The sequence below is a fragment of the Argentina silus genome (genome assembly GCF_951799395.1).
Source record: "Argentina silus genome assembly, chromosome: 11".
Taxonomy (NCBI): domain Eukaryota; kingdom Metazoa; phylum Chordata; class Actinopteri; order Argentiniformes; family Argentinidae; genus Argentina; species Argentina silus.
This window is the reverse complement of record NC_139665.1, coordinates 18551531-18567835: the sequence shown is the minus strand read 5'-3', so window position 1 is coordinate 18567835 and position 16305 is coordinate 18551531. Positions and strand designations below refer to the sequence as shown.

Sequence of the window (16305 nt, the reverse complement as noted above, 5' to 3'; positions counted from 1 at the left end):
CTACAAGTGGGAGATAATTAGCGATGGTCAATTTTATAATCAAGCTCCAGCATTAACCCTTCAGGGTGCAAATGTCACTCACAATCCATGGTAGGGGGAGGAAGGTTATTTGACCATTTGTTTCCTATAGGAGTCTGGACACCACTTGGGTGCTTTACTGTCTTAACACTCTACTACTGACCCTGTCTGTCCACAGAGAAGAAAGAGGTGACCCAGAGTCTGGAGAACTACACCTCCAAATGCCCAGGTGGAATGGAGATCATCACACTGCCTGATGGACTGAAGCTCCTTCCTGTGCCATTCACAAAGTTACCCATCATCCGGTAGGTCAGCCAAGGCTGTGATTGGCCAGGAGTGTCTTGCTGTCTGACCTCAGTCGCCTGGTTTATGTACAGTTGTCTTCTGATTGGTCTCATAAAGGTAGACATGAGCTCATCATAGGTGACTGTGATGGCTGCTACAGTGTGTGGAGTGAGTGATTAATCAATTGACATATTTCCTCTCCACAATGTCAGGTAACTTTGATGGTGCTATACTGATTGAAATGTATTCTTCGCCCTCTGTCCCTGGTAATAATATAGAGTTATAGTTGTTTGAGATCTAAGTGGACATTTTATATGACAGTATGATTTAGCCCCTACTTGTAAATGTATTTGTGTGAAATATTACTGATTTGCTTTTCAGTGAAGTCTATCATGAAACGATCACTGTTAAATCGCTTGGCTTGCCTGGGGCTTTGTTGCTTTGGCTCCAAAATTCGAAACACGAAACATGGAAAGTTGTCAGTGAAGGTATCCATAAATTACTTCTGGTTTCAGTGTTGCCATTTTTTTATGTATGCGTTTTCAAAACAGCACTATGCATATCCTCGAAGTTAATCTGAAATTATGTTCACACAAAGCCCACACTTAGATTGTCCCCCTGTTTTCTACGTTCTCCTCTGTATCAGTATGTCCTTTGTGGGGGGACAAGCTGGATGGGGGGGGGGGGGGGGGGGGTATACCATCTGTAAGTACTGTATACTCCATGTGGGGGAGTGTGTGTCAGGATAGCACCCACCTGCTTATCAGTGGCCAGAGCGTATGGGTGCTGTAGCAGGGGGAGATATATGGCCACCCTGAGGTGATAAGTACTGAACTTGCTCCACTCACACGTCTCAGAGCACTGTGTCAGCAGATAGATACGTTGGAATCTCAGGGATCCACTACCTCTCCTCTACTACTCAGGGATTTATGTTCTGCCATCTGATTGGCACAGTCCACACAAGAATCCATCTCATTCTCTCAGCACCTTAATGGATATGGCCAGATAAAATTGAACTTTTTTCTCTTTTTTTTTTTTTTTTCTCACACCAAAATAGATCAGTGAAGCTGCTCAATCTGCCTGGCAGCCTCCGCCCCCACAAAGTGAAAGGCCTGCTGGGACAAAACATGTCCACTGCGAGTCCCTTCATCTACTCTCCCATCATCATGCACAACCGTGGAGAGGAGCGCTGCAAGAAGATAGGTAGGCACAACACACAGTATAAGACACCCCCCCCCCCCCCCCCCCCAACACACACACACACACACACACACACACACACACACACACACACACACACACATTACTCCATTCACAATGAACACCCGAAGATTTTGACGATGCCATGCGAAAGGGAAACAGTTTTAGGCCTGCTCTATCTTAATTGTGAAGTGTGTTTAAGTACTTTAACATCATTGAGAAAATTCATCTCTCAGCATGCTTGACTAATTACATAATGAAACCAGGGCCTACTTGCATTGGTCTCAGTCGAGCTGGCTCTTTGTTCCTAAAATATACTTGTTTCCTTGTTAAAGGATCTTAAAAACTCTCCCATTTTGGCAGACTCGTGATTATGACAGATGGCTTTTCATAGAATTGAGTGAGTGTGAATTCTTTGCTTCCAGCTTATCTCTGTTGCATTGCCAAATCAGATGGACTCAACACAATGGGAGTTAGAAGTTTATTTTCAAATTGACTGCAACCGTTCTATTTATCCATTCCCTTGTCGCTCATTGTTGTGGACCTTTGAGAATAGCTGAGCTCTGCCCATAGTGTGATGCTGTTGTTGTACGTGCTTAGTAACACAAGTATGAGGCCAAATATCCTTCAAATAAATTATCTAAGGAATTTAATTTGTCATGCATATTGTGTCGTGAATAATTACAAACATCTTTGTGTTAAAACGTCAGAGTGAATTGTAGGACAACGTCTCTAACACCCGATTTATTTGAGTGAATTCTTCCCTCACTGCAAACAAGATTGACAGTCATGTCTTAACTGGTTAAGGAACAAACAACAAGTCAGGATGGGAAGAATAGCAAAACATTAATTTGAATAACTCCTTAATGGGGAAAGTGCTTTCAATGTGATCAATTATTCATTACTTTTATTTCACTGTGGCCACCTGCCCACACTCTGTCAGCCTGCCCTTGTAAACAAGCAATATCATCTTAGCTGCCCCAACTCTGAATTAATGCACTCTCCTGATAAATTCCCAAACTGCCACAGAAAGGTAGATTCGTCACTCAGGGCGAAAGGAAGGAAACACACCAAGGCTACGCAGTAGTGAGTCACTCCTAGCCCTGGCAGGAAATCTTTGGGGCATGAAAAACTACAACTTGTTTGCGTGCTGTCAAGGGTACATCCATGCAGTGTTTTATGTGATTCCAGACATGTTACAATTTAATAAGATCCAAAGGTAGCTGAATATATGAGCAGCTATGAGATGTTGAGCAAAGATGGCTTTGTGATGTACAGTAGTAGTGTGATGCTGGGTGTCTGTTTGAGTGGGCGTGTGTTTATGTTTGTTCTTCAAGCGCTCATTTTGCCGAGTCAGGGACACTTCGAAGACATTAGAAGAGAGTCCTTTGAAGTACTTAAGAGTTATGATAGAGTTCATACCACAGTTTGGCCATTTGAATCTATACATCTATCATTTATGATTTGATGGTAATTGATTTTAAGCTGAATCAATCTGTATGTCTAAATAAATGATTAAAATGCTATACTTTGACTAGGCAATGAAGTAATACTGTGGACTTGGTTTGATATCCTCTATTTTGAATCCATGCAGGGCACTATGGTGAGCATACATATACGAGACTAGAATGAATGGACCAATGAATACAGTACAAGATGCACAATTAATTCACAACAACACTGTTTCTGTGATTTTAGATGTCACTCTAAAGCTGCTGTATCTGATTCTATCCAGAGACAGGCATACAGTACAGGTAGAGCCTTGGGGATTTAATCTTTTTGCTATGACGTCCAGGGCTCTTGTATCTGTGTGAGATCACAAGCCTCCCTACCTCAGTCTGCTCCCCGGGAGGTCTGACTGCTGGCTAATTCAGTTACAGCTCTCTCTAACGTTCTCGAGTCATCCTCCGGCACGAAGGCAGCAATGCCGTAGGGCCGGCGTGTAACTGTGAACATGCATTCATCACACGCTAGGCCATGCACAGGCATGTCCTCCCACGCTAAACTACACATTAGCTCCGTCACCACAGCTGCTGACACGCGGACAACACTCAAATCAATATCACCCAGTTGTGATTAGGGCCACATACGCATGTATCTCATTCTCATTCACCTCCCTATGAAAAATCTATTCCATTGTTTGTCTTTGTGCAGAGGCTAGCTTACAGTACCACTGTTTGTTAGATGAAGTGCACTTAGTTTTCTCTAGTTTTAGCTGAATAGTTGAATTTTAGTTGCATAGATTGTTCGGTCATCAATTACTTATTGGTATAAGCAGTCGGTCAAAACTATGGTGTCTTCAGTATTAATCTACAATGTTGAAAATAATAAAAAAATAAAGAAAAACCATTGAATGAGAAGGTGTGTCCAAACTTTTGACTGGTACTGTACATTTTATAATTGCCAGAGGCAGAATCACCTGAAGTCATAATGAATAATTGAAATGATTTTATACCCTCAAAATGTCCTTAAAAATGACTGACATCAAGCTACTTCTGGAATAACGTATGCGCTTTGCAAGCAGTGAAATGGCCAGTATGTGCGTGAAACTTGGGTTATTACTGTGATACACCAATACTGGCACGCCCTGTCTCTGCTGGCAATACAACTGTCGGCCCTTAAAAGCTGACTGCAGCCCCCTCGCTTTTCTTTCTCTCATTCTGCTGATGGAGGGTCAAAGTTATTAGCATTCTGAGGTATGCTGTGCAGCTCTAGAGCGGCAGACCCTGAGAAGACGTGTGCGTGTGTGCTTGTGCGTGTGTGTGTGTGTGTTTTACTAGGCTTCTCTTTGTGTCATATTCTATAAAGCAGATTGATGTTGAGCTATAAAACAGGGGATTCTGTAATGTGAGATTGTTTTTCCTATAATTGCTCTGAGGCTTGATTTTAAGAACTGCCAAGTCTGCCTGAATCTCTTTCTTTTGATATTGGTGATATCTGTTCCAGCAGTATGTACGTACAGAGAGATGCGAGTGTGGAAAAGGTTGCTAGATAGTGAATACCTTTTCATTTGTGTATTCCATTTTCTCCGACAGCGATTGGGGACGTACAGTAGATGGGGTTGGGGGGGGGGGTCTATTTGTGTGTAGGCTCAAAGCTACAGTACCTCCCTGTCTTGGTTTCTATCTAAACATCACGCTGTGTGCATTGTTTATATTGGATTTAGTGGTTATCTTTAGTGTGTTTTCTGTTGGAGTCAGGCTGAGCATTCATTTGAATAGGGTGAATATATTTGCATACATTATCCTGAAGGTAAACTGGCTTGGGGACCCCATGTTGTTGGTAGTTCGGTTGAATTCAACTGCTTCCCTTCAATTAAAAACGATAGAATAGTAATGCTGTTCTCATTCAAATGGCATTAGGCAGTCATACAGTAGCAAAAGTTTTCTTTATTGTTCTTGACCGTGTGACTTTAATGTCACACATTGTTTAGTGTGTGTAGATCTTTTTTACATTGCTCTCATGCACACAGAATGTTATCTGTCTTCTATTTGAGACAGCCCACTATGCATGCAGCAGTTTCTTATTAGCAAAATGCTTGGGAAAAAATAACGGGTCTTATTTGTGAACCGATGGTTAACTGGCATGTCTGCACTCTAAGTGCTCCCTGGGCAAAGGGCCCAGAGACAGGCTGTTAGAGAGTGGTTGGCTCCCACTGTGACCACAGATGCATTTCAATTTGGGCAGGAGGGAAGTGCCCGAACCCCTAAAGCCCATCAGGGGCTGTAACTGTTGCATTTCAGACACACAGATACACACACAATCTATTTGTGGAATACATGCAACAAAACCATAATTCACTATAATTACCAATATGGTCTCTTGTTTGCTTTTTATCAGTTGTTGATTACATTTTATTGGTGAATTATCATAGTGCTTCTTATGGAGTGCACCATTCATTTAGAGAGATTGAAAAGAATTTCATTCATGATTTAGTTTCTGTATGTATTTCTTCAAGGGTTAAATACAGGATTGGGCCGAGCAATAGGAAACAGTGCTACATGTGAAACAGTATGCTGGTCCTAATTCCCTGTTAAAAAGCAGGAGGCCTAGTGTAACCGTGTTTCTCGTCATATAGATGTATCAGTAACCAATGTATAACTACCTCTGTTGTCACCCGAAGAATAGGCCTAAGGGCCAATCTTGAACATGGTACAGGTTCAAAGACCAGTAGCATTTGAGGCCTCAACGTTCAAACTATGGTCATTACTATGTATTGGGTTAGGGTTAGGAGAGGGAGGAGGACTGTAAAGGAGTTGCAAAAAGATAACTGAACGGGTAATATACCTCTCATGTCTCATTCGGCGCCCAATGAGGCTCAAACATTTCCCGTTTGAATTTCGTTCCTTTACGGCCCCTCCCACGCCCCTCAAGCCTAGCCTAGCTTGTACTCACAGCACAAACTGTAGCGTAGAGTGAACTCCATGAGAACGTCTTAAAATAAGCACTTCTTAATTGATTATAACAGGTTCGGGTTTTAACTGAATTCATGTGAGACTTGCAAATCTCCCGTTCTTGATTTGCGAGTTTACTTCAGTCGGTTGATTCTTCACTGGAGGCTGTAGTTCCTTTCTCTCCGATGTCGTATTGAGCCCAGTAGATGCAGTCAATGAAAACCGAGAGAAATCCTATAAACCTGGCTATCGTTAGAGAGCAGATGGACATATTTTATGGAACTGCGTCGTCATCCTCACATGAGAGCGCTAAAGCCTTTCTCTGCCTTTGCAGATGTGAGGCGGTGACACCAGCAGGGCTCATTTAACTGTGCTGGACAAAGCCACTACAATTCAAAGAGGAATGAAAAATGACTCTTCAAATATACCACCAGGCCTTCTGACATTTTACTGCTAATGGGAAAAATCTTTTGTATTACAGACTTCTAGCAGGAGACAGTGTTTTTGATTCAGCTTTACCAGGAAGCCAATGGAAAATGAGCATGAGCAATGATGAATTACCTCATAGTCTACGGTGACTCCTCTCACTGTGTGTCTCGTAATTGGTTGATGCTGAGATTAACAAGTTGTAGGATGGATTGGTCACTCATACACTTCCATAGACAATTGTGCCAAAATTCATTGACTATGATAAATCGTCTGTGTGTGTGTGTGTGTGCACGCATGTGCATGCATGTGTGTGTGTAGGCATACGTTGGAGTACTGACTATGTGTCAGGATGCGAGGACATGTTAATGTTGCCCTGTAATGCACAAAGCCACCTGTCTCAGCACGGCCTAGTAAATAACTGTGGCCCTAATGGCTATTGGCAGGTGGATTCTCGGAGGGTTTAATATGGTCATTGTAGCCAGCAGTATGGATTCATTCTCTCATTTCTCTGCTCTTCTGTTCGAAACAGAACCGGGTAATAATAACAGATCGACTGGCCGATGTGTTCTACCCTTGCAGTCTGAGTTTGTCGATATTCACAGCCACAGCGACAGAGATGACAGAAGGTCCGTTGTTCTAATAATTCTGTGGCCACAACAAACTCACACAGCTTGTGTGGAACCTTTGATTGTGGGAATGATAAGCAGTGGTTTGTGTAAATGGACCTTTTTTTAATTTTATTTTTTATTTTTGATAAGAAAGGAGACTTATTCCCTGTTGAATCCTGTATCCATTAAATTGTCTCTGAAATGTGTCCCTTGCTGAAGTGATGCGTACAAGCCCTCTACAGTTAAACACCAGGCTTTGTTTGAATGGTTCTGTTTGAATGCGTTACAGTTTCTGCTCTAGGGTAGCACTATTTCACATGCATGTTTTATGCTCCGTTGCCCAGGAATCATGTGCATGCATTATTCAAAACAAGAGATTACCTTGCCAGATAGTTTTACAGCAGCTTTCTGTCAGCATTCAGTGGAACCAGTAAACATCAGCAGTGGCTTTTCTGCTCCACCAGTCTCCCTGCATGAAATGAGAAGAGCAATTGAGAAACATTTTGAAAATAAAATGCCTCAATCACCAATAAACATGCTATGCTTATTTGACCATGGATACTCTGACTAACTGGAACATTCCAGATTATTATTCACCCCAAGGTTCCAAGTGCTGAACCTTCCAGTGCTCTGTACGAGGACTAGGTGGCCACCTGAGGAGCCAGTACAGAGGCCAACACAAATTAGATGGTTGCAGCTCTGCTCGCCATTTAACACGGGGATATTTCACGTTTAATTGGCTGCCGATGAGAAGACACCTCTGAGGCTGACATGAGGATATGAGGGACCTCTTTCCAAGGCATTTATATTATAAAGATACCCTTCTTTCGACTGGGTTTTAATTTCCCAAGGTGGATGGCTGGAGTTTAACTCTTCATAAATCCTTTCGCCCACTAGGTTCTGGGCTAGGATTTGTCAGGCCCTTCTCTTGTGAGACCACTTATTGCATATGGAGCTCACAAATACACTGGACTAGTGGAGGGGTTGCGCTCACAACATGGACACGGAAGACTATGATGCTTAAAACAGATACTTTCCCCCCTGCGTCATTCAACCCATTTGTATGATAACTGACAAGAGGCCATGTTGTACTTTACCTTGTTTCCCATGACAAGATGGTGAAATTGGTTTCGCGTTAATGAGTGTAGAATGAGGCTGAAGTTTCCTGCATCAATATACTGTAATATTATTTCATATTAGTTTTGTTGGTAACGAAAAGTGGTGTCCATAATGGTGGAAGGTGGAATTTAAAGGGGCAATCTGGGATTGTTGGTGTGACAACAGGAGGTATTGGCTGCCGCTGGCCAGAGGCAGAGCAAACAGGTTGATGCTGGCTAACATAATTTCTTATCACTTCAGGTCTTTATAGTCGCTACTCTTTTGCTATATATTCATTTCAATATTACAGATACAATATTACAGAATAAATCTCATCTATGTGAACTGACGGTGAACCCTGAAAGGTCTCCATTACATCCTGAGCAGCTCCAGCATCAATTCAAATTAATTGGTTTTCGGTTGCCTCAAGTAAACTCCATTGCCTAATGATGTTCATTAACACATTGGAAATGTACATATTTATGGAGCGCTTGCACTGTCGAATAAACTGATGTTCTATTTGCTTTAGTAGTGTCATGGATTGTTAACTGGATGTGCTTGAGGCATGCACACATCTACATTACATTGCCTATTCACATGATCTTATACTCAGACTCACACTCCACTTGCCTATTCCTACAAACATCTTTACACACATGCTTCACACACCATATAACAGTATGTCTGTGCTAATTTTCCTGTTTTATCTTTTATCTTCAGATTTCCAGTGGGTTCAAGGAGACGTTTGTGAGGTGCAGCTCATGGTCTACAACCCCATGCCTTTTGAACTGCGCGTCGAGAACATGGTGAGTGAAATACTGCCATCTCAACTGATGATGATAAACTTTTAGTGCATCAGGCACGGTCAGGCATTTGTGGTCGAAACACAGATTCAACAACTTCGACAACAACTTTCGTAAAAGTGCCTGAGAAGATGTTGGCGAGGCCTCTCGGGTGAAATAAAACCCACCCCCCTCCTCCCATCACATACCCAAGAAATGCATTAGGGCAAGAGACCCTCACAGTGATAATACATTGTAGTTATCTTTGATTATGTAACGAAGCCTTATTCTGACATTTTAATGCAATAATGATAGCATGCGATGGGAGAGAACCAGCTCCATCCCTCTCCGCTGACACTAAGCGCACAGAAGTAGAGAAACCCCCCGCGGTGTCATTAGGTTTTATGGTTTCACACGCCATCCTGTCAGTCCAGAGAGCTTCTCTATTAAGGTAAGTGAGAGGCCGTCCGCTCTCCTTCTCTCAGTGTAAAGTCAAGCCCCATTAGCCATCAGGTGGTCCAATTTAATCACGTTTTTAATAGCTGCTTAGTGACAGCAGCCGTTAAGTCTTGCACACTTTGATCAGTTATTGTAGGACCCCCCCCCCCCCCCCCCCCAACTATACCACCCTCTTCTCTTCCTTCGTGGCATTCTATCACTCCCTTTCTCTCTATCGCCTTCTCCATTTTTTTCTTTCTCTCTCTCTCTCTCTCACACACACACACTCACACTCACTCACACTCACACACATACATACACACACACACACACACACACACACACACACACACACTCACACACACACACACACACACACTCACACACACACTCACACTCACTTTCCTCCTCTGTCTCGATATCTCCGGTCCAAACTCCTCTCTCCCAGGTTCACACATGCGTATGATTGTTGAATCGAATTGCTTGGCTACCGCGGGTGGAATGTTTGTTTATGTATGCACTGATGTGGGACAGCATTGAAATGCAGAACAATCATCAGCCTTTGTCAATAAGAGGCAACAAATAGAGGCTTGCACTCCGCTGCACTGTACCGTCTCTAAGCGCACTGCTCACAATGTGCCGCGTGCTGAAATTGATGGGGCCTTTAATTGGAGGCTTGAGACCAAATGGCCATGAAGGATTGTGGCTGACTCTGAACAATGACTAGAGGCCTAGACATGTTTTTCAGAGGTGAGCCTTGATGTACTCGGACAGTTCCAGGTGGGTGATTTAGCTGCCCTGCATGGTGTTGTACCAACATGCGGTGGTGTTCACAGGTACCACTGACAATGCCCAATTACGAACATCTGGGAGGTGTCGAAGCACAGGGATTTACTGTTTGTCATTTTGTGTTTGTTTGTGCACGTTGCATGCGTGCATGTTTGTGGATTGCGGAAGGTCAAATGGTGATGAAGGATAATTCCCCTTCTCTGTTGAAGGGTTAGTCTAAAACTGTCCCATAACCAGCAAAAGACACACACACACACACACACACACACACACACACACACACACACAGGGCTATTAAAGAGGGATATCATTCGCCCCTCCTCACATCTCATGTAGGTACATTGATCAGGACACAGATGGAGGCTGAGCCCTCCTCCTGCTCCATGGCAGCTGGCAGCCTCAGGTGGCACAGTAGTGATTGGGAGCCACAGAGTGACAGCAGGGTCACCCTGCAGCCTCCACTCCTTGTTTTATGGTGTTCATAGCATCGACAGACAGGCTGCTGAGCTCCTGTCCATACCACATACAGAGAGGGCCAGGGTGAGATATATCCACCGCACATAATACCCACTCTGCTGCATGCGATGCGACTCAACTCCTCAAGCTACTCAAGGGCACTCTCCTCCCGTCTACCTGCCACCAAGGTGACCCTGCAGTTAGACAGCCCTCCTTCTTAGTCGCCACACGACTTCAGCAGTAATACCCAGCTCTGCTTTGTGCTTTATTGATTTTCTATTCAAGTGGTGCACTTACTCCCCTCTTTCATTTTCACAGGGGTTGCCTGAGGGGGGGTCCCCCCCCCTCCTTCTCACAAACAAAGAAATCTCACATTGGCTAGGCTTTATGTGTGTTGTTTTTTCATGAAGGATAATTTAGTTGCTTGTGTAAATGATTTTATTAGAACTTTTTGTAGAAACCATATCATTCTCTTGTAATTTTTGTGAATGATAAATTCGTTCAATTATTAAGAGTAATTTGTTTAATGGTAGTTTTCAAGGTTGGAAGTTTCAAGCAATTAAGACGGATGGAGATCATTTACTGCACAAAATGAGAAACTAGAATTAATCATCCATATTTGGAAGACTGCTCAGACTAGCAAGTATGTTTTTTTTTTTTTTTTTCCCTGTCTGGCACTAGCTCTCAAAACTGTCTTTTATGTCTGGCACTGTAGGTAGAAGGTGCAACCACTGCTGAGTCTACATTCCCACATTGAATTAGTCTGAAATCACAGATGGCATAAACACAATATTATATTTTGCAACATGTCATATGACATTTGTTTTTTCATCATAGTTTTAGATCATTTTAAGTCTAGCAATGCAATGAAAAGGTGGCACTGACTTTGTTGTAGGTTCCTGCATTACTTCAATGGAGTGGTCAGTGTTTATTTCTTGTGAACTGAAATAAGTCCATCCAGGTGTGATTTACCAGCATCATTGGACTCTTGAGTCCCTCGGGAACTGAGCGTTCAGGTTAGCTCAAGCCGGAGTTCTTTAGAGTACTCTGACTTTTCTAAGCTCTCTTTCTGGAATACCCCCCTGGTTAATAACTTGCTCTTTTGGTTTATCGTGTTCACGATCATGTTTTTTCTATGTATGCATATTAACAATGTCAAATTGGTCCATCAGTATCGTATTTCTGTCATAAAACACAGGTATAAAGCACACCAGTGTGATTCAAAGGGAAATGGAATGTTAGAAGTAGTTGTGCTTGCAATGATCGAGAGTGATGAGGTCACTATACCCACAGTTCAAACAATGCAATTGGCTAACTATGCAAACCGGCTAATCGTTAGCATAAGGGAGCAGGCTAATTAACCTTTTCAAGGCTAGATGCAAATGAGTTATTTCCAATAGGTTAACTTTGATATTTGTTATCCAATAAAGGGGTGTCGTCTCTCTCAGTATAGCGAGAGGCATTGCTTTAAATCACAGTCACGGCACCACAGAGGCTCTCTGCTAGTCCCAACACCCCCTCCCCTCCTGTGAGGTAGCGTCTGCTGTTTGATAGAGGATTGATTGTGTTGCATGCATTACGTCATCCTCTTTAATGACCAGAGAGTGTTCATGTAACCACCAGTAGTTTACAGTAAATACATCGCCAAGGCGCTTGGTTTCAAATGGGACATGATCACACCTTCAAAGTCATCCTCTTTGAGATCATTGGAACCAAACACCTTGGCTGCCACTAAGTCAGCATATTCCAGTCATACAGTTGAGTAGTTGGATTCCTTTTCCCCCTCTTCCTTCTTCCTGCCGTTAGATTGTGTTGGACTCATTTTCAATCTCCTTTCTTGTGGACATATTTGCAGTGCCACAGTTTTCTTTTTCGCTCATGGTGTGAACAAGAGCAATTTTCTCTATAGGAAATAGGCATTGCGTGCTGGGAGGGATCTCATCTCCAGAACATCACGGGTAGATTAGGATGATTGATTAGATGTAACAGTGAAAAACTCCCTCCCACAAACACAGTGACCGAGGACCCAGTTAACCGAAAGACGTCCCGTGGGGGAGAGAGACGCGTGCCATTATGGGTTTATCAAAGTGTCACATCGGAATTGTGAAATCTGATTAATTAGAGGGCCTTAATTTTGTTTAAAAGCCAAATTGACTTTAATCAAATCAATTTTGACATTTTGTGACTTTGTGACTTTTTCATATGCCACCATATTTGCATATTTTTCCCAAGTGAGTTAAACTTCCCACTGTTTTCATCGGACCGTTGCCTACCTCATGCTCAAAGACTCCATTAAATGTTTTACTATTAGAGCACATTTAACAGTACGACCCAATTTATACATTTTTTAATCGCATATTATCAAGCCATGTTATTGCAGCTCAATTCATTTATAACAATTAATGAAGAATTAATTGTTTTTGTTACAGTTAAATGGAATTGGTTGTTTTTGAAATCTCTCAACTGCAATTCCGCCCACATTTATGCGCTAACATTCATGCCTCACACATTTTCAGTGGAATAATAATGACCAATGTTAAGATGAGTTCACAGATATTAGTCCTGCTCTGAATAATCTCCAAATGTAACCTGATGAAACATCTCTGAATGATCTGGTGATCTTATTTCTCCCTCTCCTGACCAGGGCTTACTGACCTCTGGGGTTGAGTTTGAGTCCCTGCCTGCTGCTCTCTCTCTGCCTGCTGAGTCTGGCCTGTACCCTGTCACCCTGGTAGGGGTCCCACGCACTGCAGGCAACATCACTGTCAATGGTGAGTCCAGCAGCCCAAACCCCAAATATATATATAACTTCCATGCCTAAAGGTATAAAGGTTGATATATATATATAATAAAAAACATATATATGTATAATTTATTTATATATATATATATATATATATATATATATATATATATATATATATATATATATATATATATATATATATATCAACCTTTATACCTTTAGGCATGGAAGTTCAACCATGCCAACTGCACAGTATCCCATCTCATTGAGAGTAGCTTGGTGCCTTAATTTTACATGACTGCAAAGACTCCAGAACTTAAAGTTATGGATTCAAATTCGCCAACCATCCAGGAACACAAAAAACAAGAAACAAATGATTTGTCTGTGCCTCATGCTCCTCTCTCCCTAGCCTTTTCTAGTTACACACACACACACACACACTATAAGGCCTCAGGGGCCAGGACTGTATCGGCTCAGAAAAGCTATGTTTGTTCTCTAGCTTAGGTACCTAGTTTGTTGATGCTCTGACTCATAGGGAGAAGTATATATTGTTCGAGACACTCAAGAAAATCTCATTTTCAAAATGTAAATGATATATTTTTTTGATAAAAAGCAAAAATCTTGTTAATCTTTATAATAGGATGACCTGACGTCCTCATATTTGACCTCCATCTTAGAAAGAGGCTTCATGCGTGTCAGTTAATTCCAGTGCTGTCAACATCAGTGCGTGGGGAATTAGGATATTGTTCATTTCTATGTTCTCGTCATTTAATAATCTTACATGACAGTAATTGCTTGTAATATTGTCACCATGGTTTAGACAAATGGCATGATTATCCTCATTCCAGAGGCAGGGGTGGGTTAATGGGGGGATGGAAGGGATCGGTAGTGTGACAGATTCCCCTCAGTCTTTGAGCAGCCTCAGCAGGAGTCCAGACCTGTGCTCTCTCCTCAGACGCAGTGCTTTATGTTTCTACCATTCATATTAGATATATACGAGTACCCTTTCCTCTGTGACTTTAGAGAGGATTGGATAATCCGTTAAAACGTATTCATCTCAATTTCACCCTTTTGGAGAAAAGTTCTTGGAGTGCTTGATGAGCCAAACAAGGGTTGTGACACATTTCAATGCAATTATTCTCACTTATAATGAATATTATCTCTGTAATCTCTCCCTTCTTCCTCCCCTCCTTTGTTCCCTCCAGGGTACCACACCTCTGTGTTCGGGGTCACCAGTGACTGTCTCCTGGAGGGCCTGCCCAGCGTGAAGACCAGTGGCTGCATGGTGGAGGTGGTTCCCTCCTTACCTCGTCTCCAGATCAGCACCTCTCTACCACGGTGAGGCCCTCTTGCCTGCCCCAAACCCATACTCCTGCCCAAACAGTGCATGTTTGAGTAGAACATTTCCTACTAGAAACACTAAGAATAGTCATTTATTGTCTGTTGTGAAATGGAAATGTTATTTTTCTGTCTTATTCCCACCAAGAATAAGACAGACAACAGGAGGCTGGAGGATGGGAGCAGCGTAAGGTCAGCCACGTGATAGACTTTGTCACCAAAACCTACACTCTCCACATCATCTCCCTCTGTCCCGATTCAGTAAATCCACTAAAGCTAACACTTTAAGCTGCCTCATAAGGAATGTCTCATTAATTCCACGTCTCATCCAGTACAGTGTACATGCCACAGTGACCTCTGGAAAGACTTTTCGGTCAACCAATTGCTAATCACTGCTTGGTATCAATCACTCCAACAGTTGCAATTTCGCCTCTCCCAAAATTGGCTGAAAATGCACAGCTCATGCACATTTGTGAAGGTCTCCACTTTCTCAAATAGTGGAGTGTGTGTGTTATGGTGGATGGGACAGGCAGGCATAGGTCGTATGTATACTCCAGAGCATAGTAATTTCCAAAAAAAGAGCTCCCACCGGAGATGACAAACACAAATTTTAAACAGTAAGCTCATCGTATGCTAATGACTTATGGGCACTTTGTTTTCATTCTGATGTCTGCTCTTGCGTTTTATGATTCAATGTCAGTGAGTGTTAGACCAGGAGAAACATTTTAATTAAAAATTTAATTATTTGACACATTATTTCCCAAAAATTTGCATGACAATGTACATTCCTGACATTAAACAGAAAATAATTTTCACTGTTAACATAGACGTACCAATAAGATATTTAGCATTCATTGGAAAACCCATGAACCTTCAGTCAAGGTTGTTTGCAAGATTCTAGAATCAGGGACGATCCCACATATCAGTTAACTGTTGCAAACACAAGTGGTGTTGGACATATTTCTTGCTGTTTGCTCTATTTTTAAAGTGGGGCTGATAGTGGACTGTCCTTTATAGTGAGACTTTAATCACATCGGAGGAACATGCTGCATGCTTTAGATATAACCAATCTTTTAAACCATTTTAGATAATTGATTGATCATGCAAATTAGAAGGAACATCAGAAGGAACATGGTGAGGAGGAAACAGTATCCGTGAGGAGGGGTTTGGAGAACCTCTTGGATTAAAAGTCAAGGGCCAACTTTTCCTTGAAACTGTATGGCACAAGCCATGCTCCTAAGCCCAGCATTTTAGCAGCGTTTGACACAGAGAGTGTGACAAACTGATGTCACCTGTGTATTCCCCTGTGTTTTAAGATCAGTGCAGACAGAAAGAGGCAGGAAAGTGAATAGAACAGAATAAGATCTTGCCTGCCCTCTTGACTGGTGGGACCACTGGGGCTCCAAAGGTAGACAGGAGAGTTCTCTGTTAGTCTAGAACACACCCCATTGTCCTCTTATAGGTCTGACACTACAGATTTACAAACGTGTAAAAAACAGCTTCCTTACTGTACGTTACTAACCCAATGTTTAACACATTGACTTTCTTATTTATATTCCTCGATGCTCTCATTGTTATGGGCCCGTGCTTTCTGGCAGATGTTTTAGCTACCGTACTGTTAAATAGTTAAAAAGTGGATATATAAAAGCAACCCATCTTGGTTCTATGGCTATTAGATTAGGTGTGTACAATGGGACAAATCAACAGTTTTGTTTTGTGTTTGT

The 16305-nt window shown here is 42.2% G+C and overlaps 1 protein-coding gene across 2 annotated transcripts in view; it reads left to right on the top strand.

The window, feature by feature from the left end:
- Window positions 1-16305, top strand: part of trappc9 (trafficking protein particle complex subunit 9) — a 153441-nt gene that overhangs the window by 18037 nt on the left and 119099 nt on the right. For both annotated transcript variants that reach the window (XM_083680159.1, XM_083680158.1), the window contains 5 exons: window positions 197-323; window positions 1361-1506; window positions 8753-8838; window positions 13142-13268; window positions 14449-14581. In XM_083680159.1, coding sequence (XP_083536285.1) covers window positions 197-323; window positions 1361-1506; window positions 8753-8838; window positions 13142-13268; window positions 14449-14581 — 619 coding nt within the window. The remainder of the gene's footprint in view (window positions 1-196; window positions 324-1360; window positions 1507-8752; window positions 8839-13141; window positions 13269-14448; window positions 14582-16305) is intronic.